Raw genomic sequence first — 16,741 nt, 5'->3', positions numbered from 1 at the left:
AGCGGGGAGTCGCAGGGGCACCGGTGGCTGCTGGGTTGAAGACTCGTCCTCCTCTTCTGCCATGGTGAGTTGTTTTTTTTTTTTTTTTCTGACTGACTACCTCTGTGTTTTCAATGTATTTGTGTATGCGGAGCATTTTGTAGTCTTAAACTGTTTACAGCTTGTATATATATATATATATGTCATATATATATATATGTCCCGAACAGTGACGTTTGTCTCCCATTTTGGTACTTTGTAAAATGATGGAGATGTGCCAGGCCCAGCCAGACTGTGGTTCAGGATATCCCATTGATAGTACTTATGTTTATGACCATAAACACGTTAGAAATTCCAAAGTAGCCCTGAGGGACAGCTCTCTTAAGACTGTAGTTTGGTTTGTTTTTTCTTTTTTCTTTTTTATTCTGGGGAAAAAACATTTTGGGTTTTTGGATGATTGGTTTTGTTGGAAGAAATTGCAAATCATGTTTAGAGAAAAAAAAAAAATCAGGATTCTCAGGAGACTCTGCTACTGGCTGGAAAGAGGTAAATAAATGTTTTCTCAAAAAAACACTCTTTCAGCTTTCTGTTCGGGTTTCATTTTCAGACCTTCTACCATTGTTTGCTTAATCTGTATGCTCTGCATAGACAAAAACTCTTCTGCCTGCAGGCCCCTCTCCTCCTGATTAGTCTGGCCAGTGGCTGATACTTCAGTCATGGCTTACAATGTCTGAATTGACATTCTGCAAAAAGAAGCATCTCTGCCTCCTAAAATTGTCATGAATGTGGGACAGTTTTCTCATGTTCCAGCTGTAGTGAGGAATCGTACAAACCTCAACAAAAGTCTTGTGGATTTCTTCATGTTTATACCTAGCTGTCCCTTCTCAACTGAAAGCACAGGCTAACTACAGTAGATGTTTACTGTAGCAGAGTGCTATAAAGGGAGCTGAGACTCAGCACCCAGAATTTTGTATCCTCTGTTGCTACAGAAGCTACAGGACTGAAAGCCATTGTTTCTTTATTCTCCAGTTGAGAAGAAGGTATCAGATTTTGTAATGGGCAGAAAGTATTTTGTGTGTTGGGAGACAAAGTGTGTTTGGGGACTGGAGTACTGTACAGAAAAAGTATTTTATTTAGCTGTAGAGTAGTGACCAGGCATGAAGTTATTAGAGCCCTGCAACCTCCTTTGCCTCCCTTATTGAAAGAGCAGCATGTGCTCATGATTGCAGCTGGTCAGACTGCAGGTGCCTCGTCCCCTAGTGACAAGCACTGGGGGAGCTGGACTCATCTGATTAATAGAGGCTTCCAGTCAACACAGTGGGGCAATAACATGTCACAAGTGTGGTAAGTGCCTGACTACGTTTATCTTCACCTGGCATAAATGAAGTCTGCTCTAGGTGAGTTACTTCCAGCTTAGAATAGTAGCTCTTACTTGGATGGGTAAACTGGCATGAAAGCACACCTGAGAGTCATGGCATGAAAGAGTTCAGCCTTGTAGCCGCAGAAGATGCAGAACATGATGGCAGTGGTGGCATCTTGTAAGAGTGGGCTGAAAAAGGCCTTTTGGGTCAGCGAGTCATGCAACCCCATCATAATTACTGCCCTTTTCATACTCTGATGATGGCAGGTCCACAGACGGGCAGTGTGAGAGTGGTTTTAGACTGGAGGTGCTGGGTTTTCTTTTGTATCATTGGAGGCAAGCATGGCAAGGATGGTGTTATCATTCATTTCTGCTCTTTGAGGGTGAGGAACTAGAGAGAAAGTCACGTGTTGGGGTGCCCGAACTAGGGAGGGAGCCAGAACACAATGTGGGGCCTGGTTGCTGGTAATCAGCAAATCGAGTCTCCATGTGCAATGCTGGCCTCTCCGAATGTTAATAAAGTTCTGCTTCCTTCCTAAGCCACATCATTTACAGCTAATGAAGCAGTGAGGGGGTGCAGGAGAGAAAGCCTAGTATAGGGGATGGTGACATGCTGGGGGAGGAAACCTCCTGCAAATGGCCTTCTTCACTTCGGATGGCTCCCAGCTGTCACTGCTCTTCTCTCCTATGCTGTCTACAGAGTATGCCTTCCTTCAGCTCTGCAGGGGGAGAATTAGAGAGGCAGAGATAAAATAGCCCAATACAGTCAGGATAAGTGTGTTCCTTTTTGAACTCAATGTTTGAAAACAGTAGCTGGCTCCTTGGACTGCTTATTGAGATCCCTAGTGGGAATAAGAGCTCAAAGACGACTTGTCTGTACATAAGAGCTGGTAAAACTTCTCTCACTTAGTTGTAGCTCAAAAAGTAGCTGACAGTGGGTGATTGTTTTGTCTTGCGATATCTTTATAAGGTCTTTATCCTGGATTGCAAAGCATGCTGTCCTTTGTGATCACTTTGCCATGATTCCATTTTTAGCACAGTGTATGTGCTTTCGGGCAGCTGTTGGGTTTCGGAAGGTAGGGCACGATTCTTTCTTTGGCTTCAGATAGGCATTTGGATTCATTCTCCTCCTGGAGCCCAACTCTTGTGCATCCAGAGTTAGTCTAACTACCTGGCAATAGGCTCTCCAGCCCTTATCCCTCTGTTCATCCTGCCCTTTCCACCTTGGCACTTCAATCAGATTTACCACCATTGACAACTTGAGTTCTAATGCAGAAGACTTTAAAAAAAAAAAAAAAGCAAAAAAAAAAAAAAGCTAGAGATTGAAAGTACCTTTTGCATGTGTTAATCTTGCAATGCATGTGATTTTTTTTCCCTTGTAAGAGAATAGTTGCTTCTGCTTGATTAACAGTATTAACTACCTGTAATACACCATACTGCATACTTAAAATATCCTGGGATGATTAATTTCTGTGCTTAAAACTGTGAAGAAGTTCTGAAGCTTGTGTGTTTGAGCGTAAACTTTTAACAATAAAGTATTTCTTGTTTCTTCAGTTAAGTGTAGTTGGTTCAGTTAACTTTCACTAGAGGACAGAAGTACTAAATTGAAGTAATCCTGACATCACCACTGGGAGAACAAAACTTAAAACACTTAGTGTTTGTTTGGGTTTTTTGTGGAAAAGTGAACTAAAGATTAGAGAGACTAATTGATTTGCTGAAGAACCACAAAACAAAACCACAGTGCTCTTGGTAACCTGGCCCCAATAGCGGTCTACTGCTCTGCCTAGTAATTGCTCCAAAACAAAGTACCGTTTGTTTGTGTCTGGCTCATCAAGCATCTGGCCAGTGTGTGAGTTTTGCTGTTGCCTGTGGAGCTACAGAACAACATTTTTTACATATTTGTGTTTGAGCTTCATGAGGGAGAAGTAAAACTTGAAAGTAGACTGTCTATTTCTGAAAGACCTCTATATGAAGAATAGCACATCTCTTTGAAGTTAAGCCAGCTGTGAAGTGCTCTTGATCATAGGCAGCTGATGATGTTGCAATTTTTGAGTAAAGTTTGATATTTGGAAGTCTAAATAGAGAGTATTGGTCTAGCTCCAGCTGAGTTTTTCATTAAAAATGAATAGGACCCTTTCTGAAAGGGGATGTGTTTGGTGCAGAAGGGACTGGAATCTCCTGTTTATCCACAGGACGTGCATAGTCTTGCCAAAACTGTCCGACCTTTCTTACCTTGACTCCTCATTTCTGTGATATGTCTTGACGCTGCTCTGGCAGTACTCCTTTTAATGATAAGAAAATAGTTTAATGATAGGAAGGTAGTTTAGTTTCCATGTCAGCTCAGTTCTAGGCTCCTTTGAAGAGGAGCCTAAACCCGTATTTAGGATATGGGTTCTCCCTTCTTGCCCCTCTGCTGCCCATAAAAGAAATGGCTCTGCCTTGGAACCTTCATAGTTTTGGAGTGTCCCATTTGCCATATATTACAGGATTTTAATTGTCACCCTACTGTGCCACCTGTCCTTTGCTCCTGTAAGACTGGATTTTTTTATTTCTTGCATGTAGCCGTTGTTACACAGGGGCTTGAGCTGAAAGCCAAGTGAGAACACTGGTTGTCCTCCTTCCAGTTTAATACAGTCTCGGCTCTGCCTATCTGTGGAAAGAAACTGATTTCCAGTAGTAGCCAGGTGGTGTGGCCACCATCACTTCCTCCTGGCTAAGCCTCTTGGTTACCTCTTTTTGGTTTTTTTTAAGTTTTTGCTTGCCTCATTCATGTGTTCACATGATCTTTGAGATCATAAACTCATTTGGATTATTGTTGTTCTTTATTTGTACAGCCCCTGGCACAGTGAGGACCTAATGTGATGGCTTTTTTAGATATTGTCTGTGTAAATGCTCAATAATATTCAGAAATGGATTAGATTCACCATCTCACTTTATGTAGGCTGTTGAACAGTGTGTAGGTAATGTTGATAGCTACTGATTTAAAGGTGGTTTGACCAAGTAATCTGAGATTTGTTAGCTTTACTGTGAAAATTGCTTCATTTTGATCACTCAAAAAGTGTCTTTCCCCCCCCACTCGCTCTGTTTTCTGTGCCTGAGGGTACATGTGGAATTTCAGATGTCTTTAGCTTGGGTTCTCATGAGTCCACATTAGCTGGAAATTTCCGGTTGACTCAAAGCACGTGTGGCACTCCAAAAGTAGCAAAGGCAAACAAAATGCGAGTTGGTCTCTGGATCCTTTAAAAACAAATTAGTTAAAGAATGCAGTGCAGGTAGTTGTACCTCGTTTGATATCACTGTTTAAAACTTCAGTTTCATGTGTACCTTCTTAATTTAAAGGAGTATAAAACTTCAGTTTACAGCTGTTTAATTTGCCCAACTAAGGGTAACAGTCTAGTTTTTTGTGGTTTTTTTGTGTTTGTGTTTTTTTTTAACACTGTTTAGAAGGCAGCTTGCTCTCTTGTGCTGGTTGGAGTTTTTATTGCAATTTTTTTTTTGAAGGTCACAAATGGTATTTGGTGCATTCATGGAGGTGAGGTCCATCAGTAGCTGTTGGCCATGATAAAGCCTTTGAAGGAGGAAGTCTCTTAACTCACTGATGTCTCTGGCAGAGTTTCCTAGTTCTCGTCAAGGATTGCTGTTATACTTGTTTCTTACATTTTCCCCTTGAGTATTGGCTCCTGGCTTTTGTGTCCCCCATCTGTCCCCTGGCTCCCTGCTGCCACAATGATGCAATTGAGTTTCCTGTGTTTGGGGATGTTGCAGGAGTCAGCATGTACAGAGTGTGAGGGTTGACCTTCACCCTGAGAAAACCGCGTTCCTGCCCAGGGTGTTTCCCCTGGCTTCTGCTGGTGGCAGGATGCTTGAGGGAAAGAGCCCTTGGTCTGGTCTGGTATCAGGAGCTGTTCTGGTTTCTTATAAATCCTGTGGTGGTATCAGGAGCTGTTCTGGCTTCTTATAAATCCTGTGGTGTGCTGGATGATAGCTCTCAAGCCTTCCTTTTTCAGGTTCAGCATTGGTTCAGCTTGGCACCTAGGTGACCTGGTGGGTAGGTGTTGTGTAAATGACCCAAGAGAATGAAACATAACACGTGTTAGTCCTTTTGTGGAGGCATTGATTTTTATGCAAAAATAGGAAGTTTATCTTCTGTGTTGAAAACAGAGGACAAATTATAAAATTGACATATCTGATCAATTGGTTTTGAAAGGTACCATCTTCATTTGCAAATGGAGTCTTTTTTTTTTTTTTTAACCCACTCCCTTGGAAATGTGTAGAAGCTGTAAAACAGCAGGAAGCCAAGTTGCTAAAAGCATCCAGAGGAATTTCATTTTATTTTCATAAACTAATCTACCCACTCACATCTATCTGTGTAAACTAATTACTTTTTTAATTAGGTAGGCTTTTTGATTGCTTATGGAGAGCTGTGGTGAAATTTACCACTAATTATGCTGGGGCAGGAGGAGGCCTCTGGATTGTTAGGAAGGATGAGGAAATTTTATTTCCTTTTGTTGAAATGGGGAGCAAGTGGTAATTGATAGATAAATAATGTGCTTATTTTTCCAATTTCAACCTATTCAGCTTCTGTTAACCTTACTAATTGAGGCTCTTTCTGTGTGTCATTGGGTTTCCTTCCACCTAATGTAACATCTACAGGAACTTCAGAACAATAAGGAAACAAAACTGTTGTAAGGTTGAAGTTTTCCTTCTTCCTGTTAAAGGTAATATTTATGCTGAGTAGTTCTAGATTTTGGACTTCGGTGAGTTCCAGTGACGTTTGACCCAAAACACAGGATCCTAGGACATGCTAGCAAGTAATCTGCAAAGTTCAAGTGCTGTTTTTTTCACTGTGGTTGAATATGTATTTAGAAAACTGGGGGAAGGTGGCGGTTTCACATCTCTTGTGCCATCCTCTCTGAAGTCCTAAGCCCATCACTTGGGTTTATCGTGAGGCCTGTGTTATATATAATAACAGAGTATAGCCACGATTGCACATGGAAGAGAACCCAGTAAGTGGTTCTCCTTTGTGTTTTCTGTCAGTGGTGTAGTCCTGGCTCCTTATAAAGAGGGGGTGCTCTGAGAGATCAGGTGGGAGGAGGGCCGTTAAGATGGTTAGGCCATAAGCAGCATGTCATCTTCTCCTTTCCCTCAAGCTTGTAGTCCTGCTCTGAGTCTGTAGTAAGGGTGAGACTTTCAGTTGAATTTGCTACTTCCCTGACAGTTGCTTCCAGCAGGCCCCACAGTTCACTTCTTGCAAGCTCCATCCTTCAGTTTTCAGCTTCAGTCCAGACTTCTGGCCTCTTATCTTTGCCTGAACGAGTCACTTGTGCACAAAATAACCACTGACAAGTGGGAGTTTGAGGTATTTTTGGCATTGCATTAGTGGTGGGTGTTCAGAAATGTGAATAAAAAGTGAGAAGCCAGACAAAATCCAGACTTCATCTGCATCATCAACTAGTCCTTTTGTTCGGGAGGACCATTTTCAGCTTCTTTGAATCCACTGTGTTGTAATGTGCAGTGCACGGTCTGAAAGGTCTGGTATGTATCACTGAAATCCTCTCCTTTGAGGGGACTCTGGGGATCAGCTCTTCACTGTATTCAGAGTCGTTCACTTCAGCTGTGTCATGCATCTTGCCTTTTTTTACATTTCAGTGTGAGCGGGTGAGCCTAAAGGGATGAGTGCTGCCAAGGGAAGGATGGTTGCTCCATCCACCTTAGATGCTTTTCCCTAATGCGTAAGTAGATCAGCTCTCCCTGTCACGTGTGACAGAGCTGCCTGGTCAAGAGAAGACCTCCAGGAATGCATCTCCGACAGCCTCCCTGGGCAATCTGTTCCAGAGCTTCATTTGTCTTGGTCTTTTTCTGAGGAGGGAGGAACCCTTCCAACTTTTTTTCCCTTGTTGTAACTGAAGCCCATTGCATCTTTCTGCCAAGCAAAAGTTTATTCCTTTCCTCTATAATCTTGTATATGCTTGAAGACTGTTACCATTACCACCCTGAGTATTCTCCAGGCTAAAACATCTGGATTTGTTCCAGCTTTTTTAGTGACCATTTTTAAGTCTTTTGGGTAGTTTTCACTGTTTTCCTCTGAATATCTCCTATTTGTTCATTCCTTTAGTCGTAGCTTCTAGCTGTGATAAAGCTTCTAGATGAAGCCTTACTAATATGAAGGAGAGTGTAAGGGCTGTTGCCAATGTCTTGTGAGCTAGGCTAATATTTGCATATATTTCACTAAAACTCTGACATCTCTTTCAGAAATGCTGTCTAGCTTTTATCTTTTCCTGTGTTTTACATGGCAGCAGAAATTATCTGCTGCACAAAGTTTGCATTTTTCCTTATTTAAATATGTTCTTACTGAAATGTATTTTTTTTCTCTAAACTCCCTCCAATTTGTCAGAAACCTTTTGAGTTCTAATCTTGTCCTTCAAGATACTGAACAGCCTTGTATCACCTACATATTAAATATGCACACTTCCTCTTTCACCTCTTTTGCCACACAGGCGAGTTGAACAGAACTGTACCTTTTGGGGCGGTCAGACCATTCAATTTTAGTAGTAAATTCGTGGTAACTACCCAGTGTAAGAGGCTGTGCACCCCCCTGCCCTACTAATGTGGTAATTCTAAGGTCCCCAGTCTATTAGGAACGAGTGGCAGGTATTGCCCAGTAGTTAAGCATTTTCCTTGATTGGAACCCCTCTGCTTGCTTGGTTTAGACCCAAGGACTTGAATTCTATTCCCGCCCACCCCCTCAAAGAGAATAGGTGTTCTGTGGGAGACCCGTCAGTCTGGGCTTTTAAAGCCAGCTCAGTCAGTGTTACAGGAGTGCAGGAGACTGGGCTGCAGTCAGAGTTGAAGGCTTTCACCAGAGATGCAGGAGGTGGGTTGCCAAAACAGTACGTTATTCTAAGGAAATAGAGCAGCTCTGTGTGGTTGGTTTTTTTTTAACTGGCAGATCTGGATTCAAGCCTCTGCCTTAGATTAATCAGAAAGGATTTGAAAACAGGTCTTCTAGGTGGCAGATTGTCCTGGTTTAACCCAGCAGGCAGCTAAACACCACACAGCTGCTCGCTCACTCCCCCGCCCCAGTGGGATGGGGGAGAGAATCGGGGTGGCGGGGGGAAGTAAGATTTGTGGCTTGAGGTACAGTTTAATAGGACAGAAAAGGAAGGGAAAATAATAATAAGAGAATATACAAAATAAGTCATGTACAATGCAGTTGCTCACTCCCCGCTGACTGATGCCCAACCAGTCCCTGAGCAGCGGTCTCCCTGGCCAGCTTCCCCCTGGTTTATATACTGAGCTTGATGCCATACGGTATGGCATAGCCCTTTGGCCAGTTTAGATCAGCTGTCCTGGCTGCGCCCCCTCCCAGATTCTTGTGCCTCTCCAGCCTTCTCACTCTGTAAAGCATGAGAAGCTGAAAAGTCCTTGACTTAGTATAACGACTATGTAGCAACAACTAAAACATCAGTGTGTTATCAACATTATTCTCCTACTAAATCTGAAATGCAGCACTGTATCAGCTACTAGGAAGAAAATTAACTCTACCCCAGCCGAAACCTGGACACAGATAAAGCCCTTCTTTCCCTGCTCCTAATCTTGACATTTCCTGCTGGCTAGAAACTTCTTGCTTAATTTATTGGCTTTTGTGAAAGCCCAAACTTTTCCCTTGAAAAAAGTTTGAAAGTCAAAAAGCCCGAAAGTCAAAATACGACAGAGCATGCCAGAAGTGTTTGTAGCATGGGGTATATTATATTCTGCAGATCCATGAGCATTAGACGCTTATGAAATGCTTGCCCTTGGATTCAGTGGCACTGTGCTAATTGGCTCTGCGCTCTGCAGTCAGTCCCCTTTTCCTACCTCAAGGCATTTAGCAGGACTTCTGAAAGAGATGTGCTGTACCACCTTTATCCTTTTTGTGGATTTAACCTGAAATATCTATGTACAGTTAATTCTTCCTTCCTCTTAAAGGATGTTGGAGCCTCCTGTCTGAAGATGTACCTTGTAGTCCTTTTTTGTAGCCAATTACGTGCATACAGGCTTATTCTGTTGGATGTTAAGTCTTGGATCTGATACACAGTCAGTCCCTTCTGAAACTGTATTTCAATGGATAAATGTCCTTTTAACCTATGCTGTGTGATCTTGGTGAAATTCAGCTAATTCAACTCAATGAGCAATATTTTGTCGGGGGGGGGGGGGGGGGGGGAACATTATTCAGTCTCTTTTATGCTAGTAAGCCATGGCCAGTAATAACCTGTACATAGTGATGCTCCCTGTGCAAGTGCTTTTGGACCAGATTGTGCTTCCCCCTGCTCCCCATACTACTTAAGTCACTCCAAAATTTATTTTGTTGAGTATAAAATTTTAGTTGTCTTATTTGTGTTGTTGGTTGGTCTCTAGTATAGAGTGGCCAGTTGTAAGAACAGATTTCCACATTTCAAGGAAGTGGTACCTGTTTGGCTAAGAAACAAAAGGGTAAAAGGATGCAGCGGCAGCTGTTTTTTCTGCTTGTGTTTTGGAAGAAATAACTGACGTAAACACTGGATTCTAAGCAGAGGTTCAGGGTTGCAAAACCCAGGTAGAAAGAAATGCAGCTTAATTATTGCAGTTAGAGCCAGAAGAATAGGGGTGAGGAAGGGATTTGTGGCTTAATGGTGTGCTTCCTACGGTTTGTGCTGAAGCGTGGATGTTTCTTGGATCCTTTTCTTAATTTTCTTCTGAAAACCACAGCTTGTAGTTGAATACTTAAGTTCTTTTCCTGGATCTTGCTCCCAGAACATAAACACCATAAAACAACAACCCAAAAGATGGTGCTAATAAATTGCAAGGTTTGCTTTTCATGCAGACTATTTCAAGGTACTTTTTCAGATGTGTTATATTAGAGGCCTGTCAGAAACACTGTTTTAGAATCGTGATTGCTTTTATGAATATAAAAAACTTGCCTTCAAAGAATCTTTGGGAAATTATTGCTGGGTAAGAAAATGCTTTGCATTAATTAAAACATTTTTAGTAACATAACAAAAGCAACTGGCCTGTAAATTAGCCAGTTATAAGTAATTGCCTGAGTGTTGGGGCAGTTTTTCAAGTGAAGGAAGGAGTTTTGACGCTACTTTCAGTTTTGATTATACAGTATAACTGAGGACTTAATAAATATTAGTTTCCAGGTGAAGATACCAAGTTTGTTCTGTATTATAGAATCATAGAATCGTTAAGGTTGGAAAAGACCCTTAAGATCATCGAGTCCAACCTAGCACTACCCAGTCCACCACTAAACCATGTCCTCGAGCACCACATCTACCCGTCTTTTAAATAGCTCCGGGGATGGAGACTCAACCACTTCCCTGGGCAGCCTGTGCCAGTGCCTGACTACCCTTTTGGTGAACAAGTTTTTCCTAATATCCAACCTAAACCTCCCCTGGCGCAGCTTGAGGCCCTTTCCTCTCGTCCTATCACTTGTTACTTGGGAGAAGAGACCAACCCCCACCTCGCTACACCCTCCTTTCAGGTAGCTGTAGAGAGCAATAAGGTCTCCCCTCAGCCTCCTCTTCTCCAGACTAAACAACCCCAGCTCCCTCAGCCGCTCCTCATAAGACTTGTGCTCTAGACCCTATAGTTGTATTTCAGATGCAGCACATCTTCTGAATCGAAGGGCAAGAATCTTAACAGTCCAAGCATAAACTTAAAAAGCAGGTAGTATCTAGCAAGCATGTGATCAGAGCAATGGGCACAGAACTTAAAACAATAATTTACTTCCCAATTGTTATTTTCAGTCTCCCTTTTTCTTCTCAAATCACCTCTTTTGTTTCTTCAGTCAGGTTGTAACGTGGATGCCTGTTCTGCTATGACCTCTCAGTAAAACAAATGCTTTGTTCAACTGCCAAATAATTGAGAAACTTCTTAAACATATTCTGGTAGCGAGAGAGGTATAATTAAAAGGATGGTACCTCTGCCCAGGGTGTAAAAAATGCACTGATGATGAGTGCAACATGAAAACTGAGTAATAAATTAACAGGTATAATCATATGAAAATGATTATTTCAATCATTTCCATCTTAGGTAGACTTTGAGAGGCATCTAAAGCTAGTCACAATGTTCAAAGACAACAGAAGTCAAAAACGTTGCCCACAGGATTTTTCTTTGTTGGGATGGTCTCTTGTATCCACTAATGCAGACTATGTAACTCCAAAAAGAGCAGATAACCTTAAAAATAGAAAGAACATGGTATCACTTGATGTGCTACTGCCTTTTGAGTTTGTGATCTGAGAAGGTAGTAACAATACTACTGCTTATGCTTAATTTTCTGCATTTTACTTCGATATGGAACTTGTATCCAGTCTAAATGATACATGTTTTGTCAGCAAAAATCATCTTCTTTATGAATAATCTGCATCTGGCCACTCAGAGCACTGCTGGGAAAAGGCAGTCTACTGTAATGTATTGCTGGATCAACCGTTCTGCTAGCATGAGTCATGCGTTACCTGCATGGCTTTGCCAGTCACCCTTCAGGGGCCAGCCCTATGCTGTTGCTGCCTTGTCAAAATTTTTTGGTATCGTTTTTACAGGTATTGTGCTGCTGTCCTCTCAGAAGTCAGACGCTTCCAGAGGCACCTGGAGACAAGAAGAGAGCAAGTCCGTTCAGGTATGAACATACCTTGATTTTCATCAGTGAGGCTCGCTCTTTTCTATACAACAGAACATGCTCAGTCTTTGGGAGAGCTTGGTAAGAGGGAAGAAGAAATGGATAGCGGGGGAGTATCATCTTGGCTCATGATGGGAGGGAGGGAGCTATAAAACAGCTTGGACGGAGAAGTATTAGGCAAACATGAGAAACCACTCTACCCTAGAAACTATTGCACCAAGAAACTTTTCCTTGGAGTCTGGTTTGTATGGTAGCTACTCAGTCCCATGCGCCTTTAACTCTAAATGCGAACTTAAGCCATACCACAATGCTACTTTCCTTCAGCGCCTCTGTTTAGCGTTCATGCTGACTTGCATTTCTTGTGGTACTCGGCAACTGTGCATCATTTTTCTGTGGGTTTGTTTTCCAGAAGTGTTCATTCTTTCTCCTGAAGAAGAGTAATTTTTATTTTAAATTCTGCTTTACCCAGCAGACTTGACACCTCCCCACACGTCCTTTTCAACTCAGCGTTTATTCACCATGCTCCACTTTCACCGTGCTCCACTTGATGGCCGCAAGCATACAGTTACTGTTGTGCTGACTGCAGCCCGTCAGCTAAGACGTGATCTGCTTTGTCCACTCCAGCTGCCTTTCCTGGTGAAGGTCTGTGGAAGCAGCTGGCTGAAATGAGTACTCAGACAGATGTTCTCCTCGACAGCAGTTCATTTGTGCTGTGAACCGGGCAGCGTCTGTTTGGCACTTACGTGCCTACGACACAATGCTGGTAAGAAGGTGTGCATGTGCTCTTACAAAAACCACTGTAAGCGTCACAAAAGGTTTCACCTCTTAGCACTGTCTAGTACTGGTCTGGGGTCACTTCAAAAGCAGATTATTCTGTAGTCAATCAGGAATCCTGTGGTGTTGATAATCTGTCAGAGCAGTGCTTAAGAGTGATGGAGAAGTAGACTTATTATTTGCTGTCAATGTGCTTAAGGTACACAAATAGAGGTACTGAAACTGCAGTTTACCCAAACTCACGCAAATTAACAAAAAATTTTATTAAGAGTATTCAATATAGCACCACACAAAAGGTACACTGTGCTTTGTGTTGCCTTTAAGGAACATGCCAGAACACTTTCAAACTAGAAAAACTAATGTAAAAAGCTTTCTTGTTCATCAGCAGAGCTTACTGTTTACTGTTTAGAGAAGCTATTCTGAAAGAACCACAGCTTTTGTACATAATATTTTAATGGTCTTCCAAGCAGATTAAGCATTGTTCCCTTACCCATTAGTTCTCTTTCATCTTCTGGGGTTTGAGCTTTGTTCAAAAAAAAACTCACTTAGGCCAAGGTGCTTTCAGGAAGAGCATTCAGTCCAGAACACCAGCAGACCCAACTGACAACATACTAGTCAGCTGCTAAATTCTGTTTCTTGAAAAAGTAACAGAATTTTGATCAATAGTAATTGTGTGAATTGGGCTCTAAATCAACCCCAGGCAAATTGAGAAAGATTTGGAATCAGTTCTTAATTCTGTCTTGGGCTCAAAGATAAACAAGGAGTACTTACGTGATAAAATTACAGGTAAGTTGCATCATAGAAAAAAGATGGGTGACTTTGAAGGGTCATTTAGTCCATCTCCTTTTTCAGTACAGATTGTTTTGCTATAATGGCCTGAAATTATTTCAAATATAAGGTGCTTCTAAAGCCCATGGCAGGGGGGTTAGAACTAGACGAATCTTTAAGGTCCCCTTCCAACCCAAACCATTCTATGATTCTGTTTCATTCTAAAGTATTTATTGGTCCCTCGCATTCCTTACATAGCTAAACTTCGTTTCTTAGCCTGAATAGTGCAGATTAAGTTCTGTATATTAGCTATTACACTTAGACTAAATCGGCTTTGTTTTTCCTTTTTGAGGTGAACTGGAAATGTTTCTGTTTTGCCTGAATATGGAACACACAGATGTTTCAGAACATCCTTTATTTGATGCATCTTGCAGTTAAAGAAAGGCCAGTTTGCCTAAAGGGAACCTTAGCAAGTCAACAATAGTAATAGAGCCATAGTCAAATGAAAGTGTGGAACGGACCCAGTGCTAATGCATATAAAGAGAGTACTGAAAAACTTCTAGGCTTCCAGCTTCACTGACTCCAGTATGGAACGTGCTTCTTTATACTCTTCGGCTTCTTCCAATTCTTTTTCATTTTCCTGGAATCAAAAACAAAATTCTTGAGTACTTTGAAAATAATTGACATGGGATTAAATTTAAGAAGGTAACTATGAAAAAAACTGGTAACAATGGACAAGGAGAAGGCTGAGGTACTCAACTACTTTTTTGTCTCAGTCTTCACCAGCAGTCTCTCCTCCCACACCTCTCAAGTGGATGGACTGCAAGACAGGGACTGGGGGAGCAAAGTCCATCCCGCTGTAAGAGAAGCCCAGGTTCGTGACCACCTGAGGAACCTGAACATACATAAGCGTGTGGGACCTGATGAGATGCATCCCAGAGTCCTCAGGGAATTGGCTCACGTAGCCGCCAAGCCACTCTCCGTGATATCTGGAAAGTCCTGGCAGTCAGGTAAAGTCCCTGGGGACTGGAAAAAGGGATATATTCCACCCATTTTTAAAAAGGAGGACCCTGGGAGCTACTGACCTGTCAGCCTCACCTCTGTGCCTGGGAAGATCATGGAACAGATCCTCCTAGAAGCTACGCTAGGGCACATGGAGGACAGGGAGGTGATTTGAGACAGCCAGCATGGCTTCACGAAGGGCAAGTCCTGCCTGACCAACCTAGTGGCCTTCTATGATGGAGTGACTACGTCAGTGGACAAGGGAAGAGCTATGGATGTCATCTATCTGGACTTCTGCAAGGCCTTTGACATGGTCCCCCACAATATCCTTCTCTCAAAACTGGAGAGAGATGGATTTGATGGATGGACTGTTCAGTGGATGAGGAATTGGCTGGATGGTCACATCCAGAGGGTAGTGGTCAACAGCTCAGTGTCTAGATGGAGATCAGTGATGAGTGGTGTCCCTCAGGATTCCATACTGGGACCAGTACTGTTTAATGTCTTCATGAATGACATAGCGGGATCGAGTGCACCCTCAGCAAGTTTGCAGGTGATGCCAAACTGAGTGGTGCCGTTGACACGCCTGAGGGACAGGATGTCATCCAGAGGGACGTGGGCCAGTTTGAGAAGTGGGCCTGTGTGAACCTCATGAGGTTCAACAAGGACAAGTGCAAGGTCCTGCACTTGGGTCGGGGCAATCCCTGGTATCAGTACAGGCTGGGGGATGAAGGGATTGAGAGCAGCCCTGTGGAGAAGGACTTGGGGGTACTGATAGATGAAAAGCTGGACATGAGCTGACAATGTGCACTCACAGCCCAGAAAGCCAACCGTATCCTGGGCTGCATCCAAAGCAGTGTGGCCAGCAGGTCGAGGGAGGGGATTCTGCCCTTCTGCTCTGGTGAGACCCCACCTGGAGTGCTGCGTCCAGCCCTGGGGTCCTCTGCACAGGAAGGACATGGACCTGTTGGAGTGGGTCCAGAGGAGGGCGACAAAAATGATCAGAGAGCTGGAACACCTCTCCTATGAGGACGGGCTGAAAGAGCTGGGGTTGTTCAGCCTGGAGAAGAGAAGGCTGCAGGGAGACCTTATTGAGGCCTTTCAATACTTAAAGGGGGCTTATAAGAAAGATGGGGACAGACTTTTTAGCAGGGCCTGTTCTGATAGGACAAGGGTTGATGGTTTTAAACTAGAAGAGGGCAGATTCAGACTAGATATAAGGAAGAAATGTTTTACAATGAGGGTGGTGAAACACTGGAACGGGTTGCCCAGAGAGGTGGCAGATGCTCCATCCCCGGAAACATTCAAGGCCAGGCTGGATGGGGCTCTGAGCAACCTGACCTGGTTGAAGATGTCCCTGCCAGCTGCAAGGGGGTTGGACTAGATGACCTTTAATGGTCCCTTCCCACCCAAACCATTCTATGATTCTATGAAACAAGGGCTATACCATTATTGAAAATGCTAGTTCTACACAACACAAAGCACAGGTAATTTCTTTTGTCCTAATTAAATTCCAGGATAATGGCTGTCACCTGTAAGTTGATTTGACCTATGCATACCTTTATTTTATTCTGCTAAGTATTTAATACCAAGGACAGCATAACTGGAACCAATAAGCACAGACCTCAGAACAAGAGTGCCATTAGGAAAAATCTTAAGCAGATTGACAACTGAAAAAACATACTACTATGCAGTTGATTTTAATAAAATCATTGAACATGAGCTAAGCAGAGAAAGCAACCCTTAAAGATTTCCAAATTCTTTACAATAGTAACTCCCCCCATTCCTTGTTTTAAGTTTGTACAGCACACTCTATGGATCAATAGCACCACTTCTGCATGCCACTGAAATCTAGACCAGCTAACTGTCAAGTAACCAGTTGAATGATAAACAGACCCTAAATCCTGCCAGGTACTGAGCATTTATTTTGGAAAACAGTAGAGGCATACTACCTGAGGATAAGACACCTCGAGTCTTCCTTTGAGAAGGGATTTCCATTTTAACCATCAGATGTGTCTTGGGCTTAATTTAGGGTATGTATTTTTAGCCTCACAGTAGCATTTACGTGTGTAGATGAATTCCTGATGAGAAGGCAGCTTTTAAAGCAAGCATGGTGATCTCCAAACTTAGTATAATTTCACTGAATCTGTTTGTACAAGATACTATTTATTCCTGCAGGTATACATATCTTAAAAATGTGGCACTAGTGCTCACCTCACTAATAA

At 42.6% G+C, this 16,741-nt stretch overlaps 1 protein-coding gene across 1 annotated transcript in view; it reads right to left on the bottom strand.

Moving 5' to 3' along the window:
• Positions 1-12,795: 12,795 nt before the first annotated feature.
• TBCA (tubulin folding cofactor A) overlaps positions 12,796-16,741 on the bottom strand; it is a 33,899-nt gene continuing 29,953 nt past the window's right edge. Inside the window, exon 4 of the mRNA XM_082337371.1 lies at positions 12,796-14,157. Coding sequence (XP_082193497.1) covers positions 14,077-14,157 — 81 coding nt within the window. The 3' untranslated portion in view covers positions 12,796-14,076. The remainder of the gene's footprint in view (positions 14,158-16,741) is intronic.

This window comes from Platalea leucorodia (genome assembly GCF_965183815.1).
Source record: "Platalea leucorodia genome assembly, chromosome: Z".
Lineage (NCBI taxonomy): Eukaryota > Metazoa > Chordata > Aves > Pelecaniformes > Threskiornithidae > Platalea > Platalea leucorodia.
Note: the sequence above shows the minus strand (reverse complement) of the source record. Positions and strands in the feature narration are given on the sequence as shown.